The 14,884-nt window shown below is 32.0% G+C and overlaps 1 protein-coding gene across 1 annotated transcript; it reads right to left on the bottom strand.

Moving 5' to 3' along the window:
* Nucleotides 1–348: 348 nt before the first annotated feature.
* LOC101714997 (sulfotransferase 1 family member D1) lies at nt 349–14,439 on the bottom strand. Its single transcript, XM_004871723.1, has 7 exons — nt 14,292–14,439; nt 12,205–12,330; nt 11,346–11,443; nt 7,075–7,201; nt 5,577–5,671; nt 3,276–3,456; nt 349–461 (listed from the first exon to the last, which is right to left on the bottom strand). Exons 1-7 carry the CDS (start codon nt 14,437–14,439, stop codon nt 349–351), a joined length of 888 nt encoding a protein of 295 aa, XP_004871780.1.
* Between the last annotated feature and the right edge of the window lie 445 nt (nt 14,440–14,884).

Genomic DNA, 14,884 nt, shown 5'->3' with positions numbered 1-14,884 from the left:
AAGGGAAATTATTTATTTATAGGAAGTATTAAATTTAGATTAGTTTTATAGCATGATTACAAACTGCTGATTTTTCTCTTCATCACAATACAAACAATGCTTTGGTAACAAATTTATTGAGTACTCTATTCTTGTTATTTTTGTTACAGACAATAAGAGTAAATTACTATGATTAATAAATTAGTCAAGATTTTACCTATGGAAATTCATTCTAATGAACTCCTTATAAAAAGTCTTTGATTTTATACTGCTATCATTCTATGCATGTAACAAACAGAAATCAAAGATTTTATTAAGATCTTACAAAATTTTGATTTTTTGGTGACCTAAAGGAAATGAAGAAAAAAATCAGATTTCTGATCGAAACTTCAGTGAGGAATTTTTCATTTTCTCTTCATAGTCTTCTTCAAATCTCTCATACTGAGCTACAGTGAACTGATTCTTCCAGTCTCCTGAAATACCTGAAAATAAAATATGTTTGAAAATTTGTGACTACTGCAGAATTTACCTCTAACATCAGTTTTAACTTGAATTACTACACATATTTTTAAACTTTTAACTTTAGGGTCTGTGTGAGAACTCTAAAATTCACCTCCTACTATACATCTCCCACACTCCCTTCCTTGCTTATTCTCCTGCAAAATAGCATAGATTTTCTAAGTATCCTGTCTAAAACCATGATCTCCTCAATGACTTAAAGAAGTCTCATTGGGAAACAATTACATCTCAATACTCTGATTTTTTTTAGCTATAAGAGCTTTATTAAAAAATCATAGATATAATGATTCACTTATTTTAAAACTTCAAATTTTAAATGATTCAGTAAAAAATTCATGGTCAAATAAGATTGCAAATTATTGTGTTAAGTGGATTAACTGCAATTATAAATGTTTCTTTACTATAGATTGGATTACTGAATCTTCAGAATGTTGAAAATATAAAAAATCTTTACAAAAGAATATCAGATGCAACATTTGCAATAAATGTCCGGTGAAAATATTTTTTCATAGAATATCCCAAGGGTAACAAATAGGTATCATTTGAAACCCAGAAGAAATAATGACAAAATAACTACCATCAGCCTTTTTATTCCTGGGTTCCATATCTATAAACCACAGATTGAAAATTTGTAAAAAGTGTTGAAAATGTATAGACATTTTATTGTCATAATTGTCTAAACAATATCATATAAAAACTATTTAGATATCATAAGTCATGCAGCAGCTATTCAAAGTATACAGAAAAGCTCGCACAGGCTGTATGAAATGCCATTTACATGAGGAACATGAGAATTATGGATTTCAGTACCCAACAAGGGTCCCATGACCAAGATGCTGAGGACTGGTTTGATGTCAGTCTGGTCTAGGTTTTTCCAGTTTTCTCATTTTATTTATGTATGGCTCCCTTATTGACATTTACAGCCAGACAATTTTGGGGGGAAAAGAGGTATATTAGCTAATCTATAATCTTGTATATTGTAGGACATTTATCAACCTTTCAAACCTCTACCCATTAGATGCCAATAGTCTTCCCCTGGTTGTAACAATCAAAAATATCTCCAGATAGTCATACTTTGGGACACAAAATCATACCTGGTTGAGATCCAGATATTCCCAGGAAGAATTATCCATGAAATGTTTCCTAAAATACTAAAAATGAAAATTCTCCTATACCAGTGGAAATCCACCATAAATAAAGTTAGTCCTAATAGATTTTTAAATTGCATTGCTGTATGTTAACTATACAGAAAACTGGGTTCTATTTTTGCATAGTTCTACATGTCTATAACATATCCTTCTTCATTTTGCCTTATCCTTCCCTTGACCTCCTTTTACTCTCTAATAGTCTCCCCTTTATTTTCCTGTCATCACTTTTTTGATTCTATATATGAGAGAAAACATGTGATGTTTGACACTTTCTGCCTGGCTTATTTGATATAAGTGATTGATGATTTTCAGTTTCATCCATTTTCCTATAATGATATTATTTCATTTTTCTTCATCCATCTGTTGACAGGAACTTACATGGCATCCATAGCTTAGCTATTGTCAATTGTTCTGCAATAAACATAGTAAGGAGGTATCACTAAAAATGTTGACTTTAATTCTTATGGAAATATACTGAGGCATAGTGGAGCTAGATCAAATCATAGCTCTAGTTTTAATTTTTTGAGCAACCTTTTGGTTGTTCATCTCCAGTAGTAGTGCAGAGAGCTCATTTTTTTTCCTGCATCCACACCAGCATTTATTAAATGTGTGCGTAGCCATTCCAATTGGGTTGGGATGGAATCTCAGTGTAGTTTTGATTAGTATTTTCCTAATTGCTAAAGATGTTAAACATTCTTTCTGATATTTGCTGGCCATGTTCTTATTTTGAGAAGTATATGTTCAATTTATTTACAAAATTAATGATCAGTAATTTGCATTTTTTGGTGTTGTCTTTTGAATTCTTTACATATTATAGGTATTAATTCTTTATAAGAAGTGTAGCTAGTGAAGAATTTCTCCTATTTTGTAGACTGTCTCTTCACATTGTTGATTATCTCTCACCAAAACACCTTTCTCTCCAAAATTGTCTTATCTTTTATTATTGTTAATAATTATTTATGTTCTACTTCACTGTGAGATGATTTTATATTCTTGCCCATCATGTATTATGTGACTTCCTTGCTTTATTGGGCTCAGATTTTTATCTGCTTTGGCTAGCACAATTTGAACATGTGTGTTATAAACGACATCTGAGATAAACTTTAAAAGACATTGCAAGTTTCCACCAGTCCTCTCAACCATGATATTCAGCAGAGCACACATACAGTCACCTCTCTCCACCTGGGTTTCAAAAAGATAATAAACAAGGAGTGACCCTGGGAAAGCCACATAAAACTGCAGCAGTTATAGGCAATAAGCATCTGGCAATGTGTTTAAGAAAAAAATTTAAATTTTCTTGATTTTTCAGTAGACCTAGATAATTTAGGTTAATGAAATGCCTGCTTCTGATAAAGCAGTGGATGCCAAGATTCATGCTTATTCATGCACAGGCTATTGAGTAAACATTTATTTCTGGAAGGTTGGCCCTACCTGAAAGACTTGTAGCAAAGATTTAATTTTGACATGGATTATCTCCCTTGAAGTTTTTTGCTTTGTTCTCTTTTCAATTTTTCCCTCTCTACAATATTCAATCTCTTCCAATTTCCAACATCATCAAGTGTATGTGATTATCTACACTCTCCATAGTGTGATCAGCAAACTACAGAAGCAAACAGACTATGACCTCACCCTTTCTCATGAAAGGAGACACCGAGTGGTCCATTTCTTCTTTTGTCAAAGTAGTATAATTTGCATTAGGATTTTGCTTCATTACATTAAAAGAACTGTGATAGAGGATTTTATTCACAGTTTCTTCTGGCATGTCTTTCTCTAGAAACTTTAATAACTTTTGAATTTCACTTCTGAGATCCTAAAAAGAAGAGGCAGAAAGAATCATTTCAGGAAGAACTGATCGCAAAGAAGTGAATGCATGTAAAAAGCTTTTGTATATGTCATTATAGTAGAAGTGATACTTTTGGACTTTCATATTATTTTTCATTTTCAAGCATATATCCTTTTCCTTTATTATACCAAGCAATTGTCTGTGAGGTAAGATTAAAACTTTTACAAAAAGAAAAAAGAAAATGATTGGGAAAGTATTTAATGTTTTGCATTCAAAATGCAATTAACTTGAGAAATAACAGATCATAAAAAGCAAGCTACCATTATAATTAGGTATAATTTTTTTAATTCTCTTGATTTTTAAACATGTCTTCAATTATGAATGGATTATCTATCTCAAAAAAACCCTTCATAGTGGAAAAATACTTCACTTCTAACACCTACATATATTTTTGATAATATGGATATTTGATGAGGTAAGGAAAAATCAAAATCCTATCCATTTCCTATCCTAAAGAAAAAGGAGGCAGCAATGAAGAGGAGAGATCCATTTGATATAATTCATTCATCATTCATTTCTCATGATTCCCTTTTCTGTGTTCCAGAAGAGGCATAAGAAGATATATTAGAAATGAAGAAAGGGTAGGAATGAGCCCAAAGAGTTTATGTCCTGTACTCATTAGGAAAGTATTCTTCTTAGTGGTCCAAACCAAGCTGAGGCAGAAAGTCATAAGCATTGTGACCCAGGGATATCAGTCAGAAAGACAATCTGAGATTTAGCTTTCCAGAATAAGCTATCTCTGTTCATGGAAACAGGGCCAGATTATTTCCATATTGACCCTAGAATAATTTATTTCTTGTACCAACTGAGCTGACTCAATTTATTGAAAATTAGGGGGCTGGGGATTTAGCTCAGTGGTTTCGCTGCCTGCTGTGCAAGCACAAGGACCCGAGTTCAATACCTGGTACCAAAAAAAAAGATACTGGGCCGGGGATTTAGCTCAGTGGTTTCACCATCTGCTGCACAAGCGCAAGGACCCAAGTTCGATCCCTGCACCAAAAAAAAAAAAAAAAAAAGAAAAAGAAAATTAGATACTAATAATGCAAGAGGAAAAACTTACAGGAGTTAATTCACAGTTGTGCTAAATCAGTCTGAAGGTCAAGTGGTAGAAAGATGAGAAAAGAGTAGAATGCCCAAACACTTTTGTACCCCCAAGTAACCTTGAGTTTTCTTTTTCAGCAGACGTAGATTCCCCTTCCATATCTAAGGAAACTAATCTTCCCTTACTTATAAGACCTTTTGACCTAAAGTACTGAAATTTTCTTTTAGGATGCAGTAATGTGAATCTTCTTAAAGACCCACATCCAGCTCCTCTTTGTTTCTTACTGGTCCTTTAATTGGACATTATCCCTCCATAATTCAGTGCCTTCTACAAAGTGGTTGTGATAAAATACACAAGAAGTTGCAGATTTGGCCAAGGAATCCCAAAGAAGTTTTCCTTACAGATGTAGACTGATTTTTCAAATTTGTAAATGAAGTCTTAGACATCTTAAATGAATTTATAGAAACCTATAGCAGCAAGATGAGGCTGTTAGGCCTTCTGGACCCTGATCAAATGGAGGTAAATAAGCCAGAGTTACAGTTTTACCTGCTACAGGCTTCCATTTTTAATGCCAGTATGGCTCACTGAATTTCTCATACCTTAGTGATGAGAAAGGTAGTCATTATGTTTCATGTTGACTCAGTGGAAAAAGGAAAGGTGGAACAAGATGAGGGAGAGCTAAACAATCTAATGCCAATTGCTCTAAACTATACTGCTAATTTAAATTTCATGTAGGGATATCGTCCACTGAGACATTTGGGGAAAGAAGAGGAAATACACTGGTTTCTTGTTTCTAAAAGGTCATTTTCCCAGAGTGGATAATACAAGCAAGATGAAGGAGCACAGATCAAAGCAGATGCTTGACCTAGACTGAGATGAAGCCATAATAGAAAGAACTGTCTGAGTAAAAGATCTAATTTTAAAGCAGAATTTAAAGGAAAGGAGACTTGTCACATTTTATAGACCCAGGAGAAAAAAAAAACAAGATGCAAAGAAGATGATTCTAAAGTCTCTTTCAGAAGAAGAAGCTGCAGTTACCTCTTACCTCTTTCATGTCTTCATAAAACAGGTAAAGGATACGATAATCTTTCCTTTTCTCCCACCAGCCCTTCACATGGTCATACCAGGAACCAAAACTCACTAAATTTAAAGATAAAATATCTGTGAAATTACAACTATTTATTTGAAGGAAAGATCCTTAAATGTCATTCTAAATCATAATTATCACTATATACATATTGATTACTTATTAATTCAAGAAAGAATGGCAATAAGAATAAAAGAAATATATGAGGTAACCCCTTTCCTCTCTGAATTTACAATCCATTTGGAAAGGAAAATACTCTTTCATAGGTTGATTTGTGTTTTCAAGAAAGTCTTATGTTGAAGTGCTAACTCCCAGTACCTCAGAATGTGTCTATGTTGGGGATATGGTCTTTGAAGTAAGGAATTTAAAATTATGTACCAAGGAGGGCCTTGATCTGATAATGTCCTCAGTCTGATAAGTGTCCCTATAAGAAAAGGAAAAGTGAATATAAACACACAAAGAGGGAAAACCATTGCAAGACACAGGGAGAAAATGGCCATCCACAAGCCAATCAGAAAGCCTTCTGAAGGAACAACCCAGATGATACTTTGTTCTTAGACTTACCACCTCCAGAAGTGTGAAAAAATAAATATTGGCTGTTGAAGCCACTCAACTGTGACTCTGCTACATTAACCTCAGCAAATTAATATAATTTCTATAACTAAAATTCAAAGTATGAGAGCAAGGTGGCAGATACTGAGTAATGCAGATCATAAGAGATATGGCAGGTTATAGGAGAAGGGGAGAAGGAGAGTCATCTGAATGAAGAAGTTAAGAAAGGCCTGTGGAGGAAGTAAAGTATGTTTAGGTCTAAGAGGAAGAGTCTGGCTTTGATAATGATACTAACAGAGATCACACGCTAAATACAAGGAATGGGCCAAGCAATGGCAGGAGTAAATCTATGCAAGATACCATTGAGTTATATTTGCCACAAATAGAGAAATCATACAAAAAGATTGTTATGAGAATTATTTGTCAAATTACAATAATGACAATGAATGTTCCCCTGATAAAAAGAGAATACCTCAGAAGAACAGAATGTTAAAGACAATTTTTTACTTAAGAATATTCATAGTTTATACAATAAAAAATGAAGAAGTAGTGGAGAAAAAATGTCCAAGAAATGTGTTTATAAAATAAAAGCAGTGTGATAGCATGGCCAACAAGAGACAAAAGCACTTATATTAATTGACAGTAGTCTCTAGTCACTAATGAAACAAGGGAACTAGGAACTAGGAAATCTGTGTCACAAATTCTCTACAGATCTTTTGAGGGCAAAGATGCTATATGCATTCTGCTTCCTCCATTGTCTTTCTAATGCACTAGTAGACTGCTGGGTAAACTAAGTTATAATAAACACAATATTTATATATTTATTATTATATTTATACAGATCTATTGTACAAAAAGTCTTCTCAGTTTTGAGCACCATGATTCAAGGAAAAGTTGGACCCACCCTTCCCGGCCATAAATTTATCTAGGAATTCTTCCCAGGTGCCAGGCTCTGGATGCATTTTTGCCATCTGGTGGAAATAGTAGTAAGATACAGCCACGTCTTTGGCATTCCTTGCCACATAGATCATCTATAGGGAGATAAGGGAAACCACCATTTAAAAAATTCATTAATAGTTTTTAAATGTTTGCTCACAGTGTTAGAATCTATATTTTCTTTTCTATATTTCTTGATCTTGTCATGTATATCAATATCCTGGCAGTATATTCACAAGTATATATTATTTTAATACAAAAAGTTCTTTTATCTCTCATATTTGCTCTCGCTGTCAGCCTTTGAAAAGAACATCTCTTGAAACATAGAAAAACAATGAGAATAAGAATTATAGTAAATATTAAATAAAGTGACTGAAGTTATCCTTAAATTTAGAATTGTGTCTGTATCACTTATTAAAGCTAAAAATAAAATTAAATTAAATTAAACCCTGAGGATGCAGTTCAGAAGAAGGCCCTGGGTTCATTCCACAGCACAAAACACAATTAAGCAAAGGTGAAGTCTTTTAAGAAACTGTTCAGGTTAGAAAATGTTTAAAAGATGACTGGCATGCAGAGAAACTCATCAGCATTTGTAAAAATTAGATGAAATTGAATGGTTTTAGATATCAAAGAATATATTTTCCTTTTTACTGTTTATAATGCCAACTAAAATATAGGGTACATACATGATAAAATTTCAATAACTATTTCCGGATTACACACATATTCAATGACTTGTTTATGAGAATTGGAAATAGGTAGAATTGCAAGGAAAAAAATGAAGAAAGTATTATAGATTTATTACACTTCTCTAAATGACTGACAGAAAAATATGAAGAATTAGAAAAGCAACATCTGCACATTACATAAATATTAAAAGGATATTGTGAAAACTGTGCTCCAAAAATTGCTAGTTTAAGCGTTATAGTTGATTACTTAAGAAACACAAAGTAACATAGATCTTGCAAGGAAGGATACACAAGTTAATCCTATTTCTATTAAATAAATTGAATTTGTAGTTAAAATACAACAAACTTTCCAGACAAGGAAAATTGCAGGTCCACATGACTTCACTGATGAATTATACAAAAATATTTAAGAATAAAATGATGCCAATTCCATCTGAAAACTTTCAGAAAACTGAAAAGGAATAAGTGTTTCCAAATTCATCTTATCAGGCCAGTATTTCTCTAACACCAAAGACGTTATGTTCTGGCAAAACAAAACTATAATTCAATATCTTTCACTATCTATAATGCATTTTTTAAAGTTAACAAATCAAACTCAACAATATACAAAAAGACAATTCATTCTGACTAAATGAAGGTATGTAAAGTTGTTTTGACATCTGAAAATTCATCAAATCAACAGACAAAAATAATACAATAGTATTTGATAGGTCTTAATAGAGATAAAACATCTCTGATTTTTAAAAATGCACTCCTGATAAAAACTTAGCATACTAAGAAGAGTAGGAAACTTCCTAATCAGATAAAAAAACTCAAAAAATAGATAACACTTTCATATTTAATAGTGAAATACTGAATGACTTTTCTCTAAGATCAAGAGTAAGACATCTTTTCCAATCAAACTTGTTCAGTAATATATTAAATTTCTATCCATTCAATAAAACAAGAAATAAAATGTAGCCAGATTAGAAAAAGTAAGATAGAACATTTTTATTTGCTGGTAACATAAATAGCTATACAGAAAATTGAATGGAATCTACAAAAAAAGCTATGAGATACATTAAATTCCTCTAGCATGTTTGCAAAATAACAGATCAAAATAAAGAAAGATAAACTTCAGTCATTTTGTAGGAAAATGGATTCACCTTGAGACCATAATATTAAGTAAAGTAACTCAGACACACAAACTTAAATATCACATTGTTTCACTTGTATGAAAAATTTAAAAATAAAGTATGAAATAAAAGACAGATAATAGGATAAAAGAGAAAGGGAGGAAAACAAAAATACTGTAATTGAGGCAAGACAATGTACCTAAAAGACTACCTTGACTTAATACAATTATTTGACATTTTTTATACTCTTTGATCTATTAGTCTGATTTTTAATCTGTACATATGATAATTAACTATATAAGGTGTTATAAGATAAATTAATGAATCTGATGCTGGAAAATAAAAATGAGATGAAGGGAAGGGGAAAAAAGAATTGAAATGTGTTATATACATGTACCAATTTTCTACAATGAATGTAATCATATACCACAAACATGTACTAATAAAAGTAAAAAAAAAAATTAAAGATTAAAATACAAAAATAAATTCTATATTTGTATACTAGTAATAAACTCTAGATGAAAATATATGTATATGATTACTTCTGTGTGTATAAGACAGAAACAGTATGACCATTTTATCAAATTTTTATAAAAAAAAGAACCTAGCTATTTCTGTTATGGATATTAAGCAGATATTTAGATCTAAATGTTGGGGTAATAAAGCCTCTAGAAGTAAACAAATGGGAGAATATCTTTATGATACATTCAGTTACCTCAAAATTAAGAACTTCTTTAACAGATATAAAGAAAGCAAAAAAAGAAACCCACATACTGTGAGTTCACAAGATATAAAGAGATACAATTATCTCATCAAAAGATTTATACAGAGTTTCCAACTTAATAATAATGAATAGAATGAAGCCCCTATAGGCAAAAAAAGAGGCTAAAGACATGAACAGGTAACCAAAAAAGTATAATATAATATAATATAATATAATATAAAATATAAAGAAGTTTCACCTACTTAGACATTAGGGAAATAAAAAGGAAAGTCATAAGATGTCCCCAGATATACATTTGTATGTGGCTTGACTTAAATATTTTATCTGTATATTATGTTAATGGGGATGTTAACCAATTTCATTGGCTGGTCAAAATGTAAATTAGTGCATATGGTTTTAAAAGCTATTAGAAAATGTCTGCTGAGTTTAATGTACATGTTTTAAAATCCAGCAATTTTATCCAATAGCTTTAAAAAAGCTATTGGAAAATGTCTTCTAAGTTAACATACATATCTTAAAATCCAACCATTTTATCCCATGTTATATAGCCAAGAGAAAAATATGCATTTGTACAATAAAAGACATTATAAGAATATGCACAGCAGCAGGTTTTTTTTACAATTGGCAACAATTCAACTGTCCATCCACTACTTTGGATTAATTGTTGAATATTCATGCACACACAATGCCTCACACTATTGGTTCTCAAACTTTAGCATAAGTCCCATTCATGAGGGCTCATGTTAAAGCTGAGACTTTGGGGCCCCACTCCCATAATTTCTAGTTGAGTAGATCTGAATGTAGCCTGTGAAAGCAGATATCTATAAAGACACTTTCTTCTGATTTTGGAATGACAGCGATTATATTTTTTGTAATATTTCCCCCAAAAAGTAAAAAAAAGGAATAGCTTTTAAAAATATTATGTTTAATGAAATAAGATTACTATTCTGGAGTAATTTATAATTACAGGAAAAACAAGCAAGTGCTGAAAACATTCAGGATCATGGTTATCTCCAGAGATGAAGGTTAATGACTGAAAGTGTGCAGAAGAACAGCTTTTGGGGTTTTCTCCTGTTTGATCTTCACCCTGTTGACCTAAGTCCCCGTTCATGGCTATGTCCACTATGTGAAAATTCACCAAGCATCACACTTAGAATTTTTGTACTATGATTGCTCAATGTTTTCTTTGAATATAAATGTATGTTAAGGCAGAAGATTAAAATGAATACATGAAAAAAATATATATATTATATATAATTGTTATATAGTTATGCTATGATTTATATAAAGTTCATATATAGTATTAAATGTTTATATATTTGTAATGTATAAATTGTATGTAATTATTAATATTTGTGAATTCATTTGTAGGGTTATATAATTGTAAATCTGTATTTGTACGTACAATTTTTCTGAAGCATGAAGAAGCAGTTCTAGTATTATTTGAATATCAATTGTTTAAAAGTAGCTGAGCAGCGAGAGAAAGGTTTTAGAATGATGAGGTCTCAGGACTTAGGTGTGGGCTCTAATCCCTATCTATGTCACTGGGGTTCACTGTTATGTTCTGATTACTGAGATTTAGGGGTTAAATTTGTATTTTTAGCAATGACTTACCCAAGGGCTGCAATTCCCAGTCTTGTGTTTTTCATAAGTGATGAAAATAGATTACAACCCACCCAAGTAAGGATTAATTTTCTTTAAAATTTTTTACCTTGCAGTCATATTTCCAAAATGAAGAAGGGAGAAGTTGAACAGGTAAGTGTGTTTTCACTAATCGAGGAGATGGCATGTTTTTCAATTGTTCAAGACCTACAGGTATAAAAATTAACAAAGTATAGAATTAATCCTGTTAATGGTTTGATATATGGTCATATGGCATTTTGACTTTATATGTTTATAAAATCTCCAATGAGATAAAACTTTTAAGATCCTAGCTCATAAGAAAGCCTCTTGCCCATGAGTAGAATAGGATAATTATTTTCATAAGTGTCTATACAATCTTCATATGTAACACTTTGATAGCAGAGAAGCAGCAGTGAGCTGCTTCAAGATGTACAGGCTTTGCCTTCATCTGTCTTTCCCTTTTCTTCATTTACAATGTGAAAAAAATCTAACTGAAGAATTCCAAAATTCCTTGCCAAGTCTCTGCTACTCAACTTCTATGATCAAATTGTTCCATGAGTCTCATGGCTATTTTTTAAATATGTAAAAAGACCATCTATTTACATAATCTTTTTCAGCTAATTAACAATACATACATTCTATGTTGGCTCAAACAGTGGATTTGCTTTATATAATAATGACACACTATTTAAATCTTGACGACTTCCACATATTAGACAAACTATGCTACATCAAATTTTCTCTTAAGCAGATTTTATCTGGCTAGAGAAAGAATAATTATGGATGGCAGTAAGTTACCAGCATAGCAAAATTCTCTTCTGTTGAAGACACTTATAGACACTTAACTCTCTAAGCAGTTTCCATATCATTTTCACACATAGCTCTTCTCCCTCTCACACAATAAGTGGATTTACTTCTGTAGCAAAATGAACATTCTGAAAAAATACCATTTGAAAATCCAGGAATGATAAGCTCCATGAAGGGCACACGCTTGTATATTGCATCCCGGTGACATTTCTCTGCATCTCCATTGTTATAGATCAAGTCCAGTATTTCACTGATCCAAGTTGTTCCTAAGAAAACAATGGAAGAAACTCTAAACTTTCCATTCAAAAAAATTGAGAGGGTCATACAGGCAAAAAAAGAAAGTGTAATATGTAAAATAAAAATATGTTCTTTAGTTTAATTCACTTTCCCTCTCTTCAGGAAGACATCTTTACCTATATTGAACAAAGATATATGTACTGCATGCGTGTAAAATTTGATCAAATTATACATATAAGTAAGATTTCAAAAGTAAAACAAGGTGTACCAGAGAGTGGTACATAAGTAGTGACAGCACACCTGCCTGGCTGAAAGGAAAGGGGAAGCAGCCAATTTCAAAGATATTATTACTTCATATATTTCCTATTAATATCAAGAAAGATTATTGTCTTTGTATTCAAGAGAATCTCAGGTAAAAATGTTCAATATTTAGTGGAGAGGTGAAAAAAGGAAACAGAACTTTGATTTTCTTCAATTGTTGTGACCAATGTGCCACTCGCACACAGAAGACAATAGATCTTAAGTGAACAGAGTGAATCAAGCCACTCTGACTTTTATGGTAATGTATCTCAATGGTCTTTTGAGAAGTGGAACTAAAGTGTATGATCTACTGAATTTCCTGTGTCATTCAATTATCAAGTTACTGAGACACTGGCAAAAACAAAATTTAAGAAACAGAAGGAAAATATCTAACTGTTCTCATTGCTTCCTCTTAGCAAAGGGGTTTAGCAATCCCTAAATTGGATAGTTATGGGTGGCAGCAAAGAATTAAAGTCAGTCAGTCAGTTAATTAATTCACACATAGCTTATTATCCCTAAAATTTAGTAATCTCTATCCTATCACAGACAACAGTAATACTAAATAAAAGGGTAAGTTGATCCAATACTATCCTTGAACTTTTTGTTTCCTTGTCTATTTTGGGTTTAAGATACGATTCATTCTTTTAAGAGAGAAGAAATGGAGATGAAAGAGAGAGAGAGAGATTCTGAACACCAAAGAAACCTAAATGTGACACATTTTATCTCCTATTAGTAAATGGTTCAAATTGTGGCCCACAAAATTTGATTGAAAGAAATACTAATTTGGCTATTTTGTATTCTTGGTAATGTAAAAGTTTGTTTATCATGATATTTGAAAAAAAGAAAGAACAAAGCACATAATTTATTTCGAGTAAAGAGACAGTTACCTTGAAGACTGTCAACTCATCACTTTGGCATAGAACACTCAAAATTCAATGTTTACTTCCTAGAACTGTTGCTTATTACTTTGAAATAATTTTGATAATTGTTATATGAAAAGATTAGCAACCAATATACTTACAAAAAGCTTCTTCCTTTAAGGAATGAGTCAGAAATGTAAGAGAAATTGATTTTAGAATTTTTATTAATTAGAACAAGTGGTAAATTATGTACTGAAGTAAATTACTTGGATAATTATTTGGAAGAGAGTCTTATCCCTCCTTATCTATCTTATCACTGGCTAAAACAGAAGATTCTCATGAGTAATCTGAAGAAATAAAAATTGCTTACCCTCTTTCAGTTATTTTAAATTCTTTTTAATATAAACTGAAGTCAGCAGTTAATTTTATAAATAAAACATTTAAAAACTAAAAAGCATGTACTCTAAATATTTTACTATATGTTAACATATAGTAAAACTTAATATGTATACCTTATATATTTTATGTATATTCTAGAATATATGTACCAAAATTACAATATATAATTTTAATAATTTTATCTGCATTTAAAAAGGAAAATGAAGCAACATTACTTTTCTCTCAGATACATTCTTCATCCAGTGCCTGGCATTTCAGAATGGGAAGTGAATTTGTCTAAGATAAAACCATCCCAGCAAACTACCACAATGTTCCTTTTGAAAACTATTCCATGAACCAGGCTTAGACTTCACTAGCAATGTGCTCAGCAGCTGGCTTCTCCAGGTAGATAATTGTTTGATCAGTTAGGATGTCTTGTGGAAAGGGCTTACCAGACTTGGGGTAGGTGGAGATCAGCAGGTCATCGGGCCAGGCCTCAAACGACTGCACCTGAGCCCACTTCTCAGCAATGCTCCAGAAGAGGGGGACACCCTGCACATCCACTAACTCTCTCCTGAACACATCCAGCTTGTTTTCCATTGTCCAGAGACTAAATTTTAAACACAACGAAGCATTTGTCAAATTACAAATAACTTACTGTTTTATTATTATCATTACTCTAGATTTAACAGCCTCAGATCTCCCTACTGTATTTAATCAGCAGAAGAGATAGCATAAAAACTGATAAGTCCCTGTGTAGTTGGAACTGCACATATTTCACAGTTGTTGTTCAAACATTAAGAGCAGATATCATTTGTGTACTAATTCCATTTCCTGGAGCAAAGATTTCCAGGATTTATATGATAAGCTTACTCGACCTCATGGACCATGGAAAATGTCCTAACCATAATGCTGCTAACTCACTGCAGTGGAAACTTGACTAAATCCCATAAGCCATGGGCGTTCTTACCTGTAAAATGAGATTCAGACTAAATCAGAAGTCTTTCTTTTGAATGACAGAGCTAACTGGTCAATTATTCTATCT

Source organism: Heterocephalus glaber, unplaced genomic scaffold (assembly GCF_053883595.1).
Source record: "Heterocephalus glaber isolate CG9 unplaced genomic scaffold, H.glaber_assembly_v1.0 deba00000281, whole genome shotgun sequence".
NCBI classification, from domain to species: Eukaryota; Metazoa; Chordata; class Mammalia; order Rodentia; family Bathyergidae; genus Heterocephalus; species Heterocephalus glaber.
This window is presented reverse-complemented; position numbering and strand designations above follow the sequence as displayed.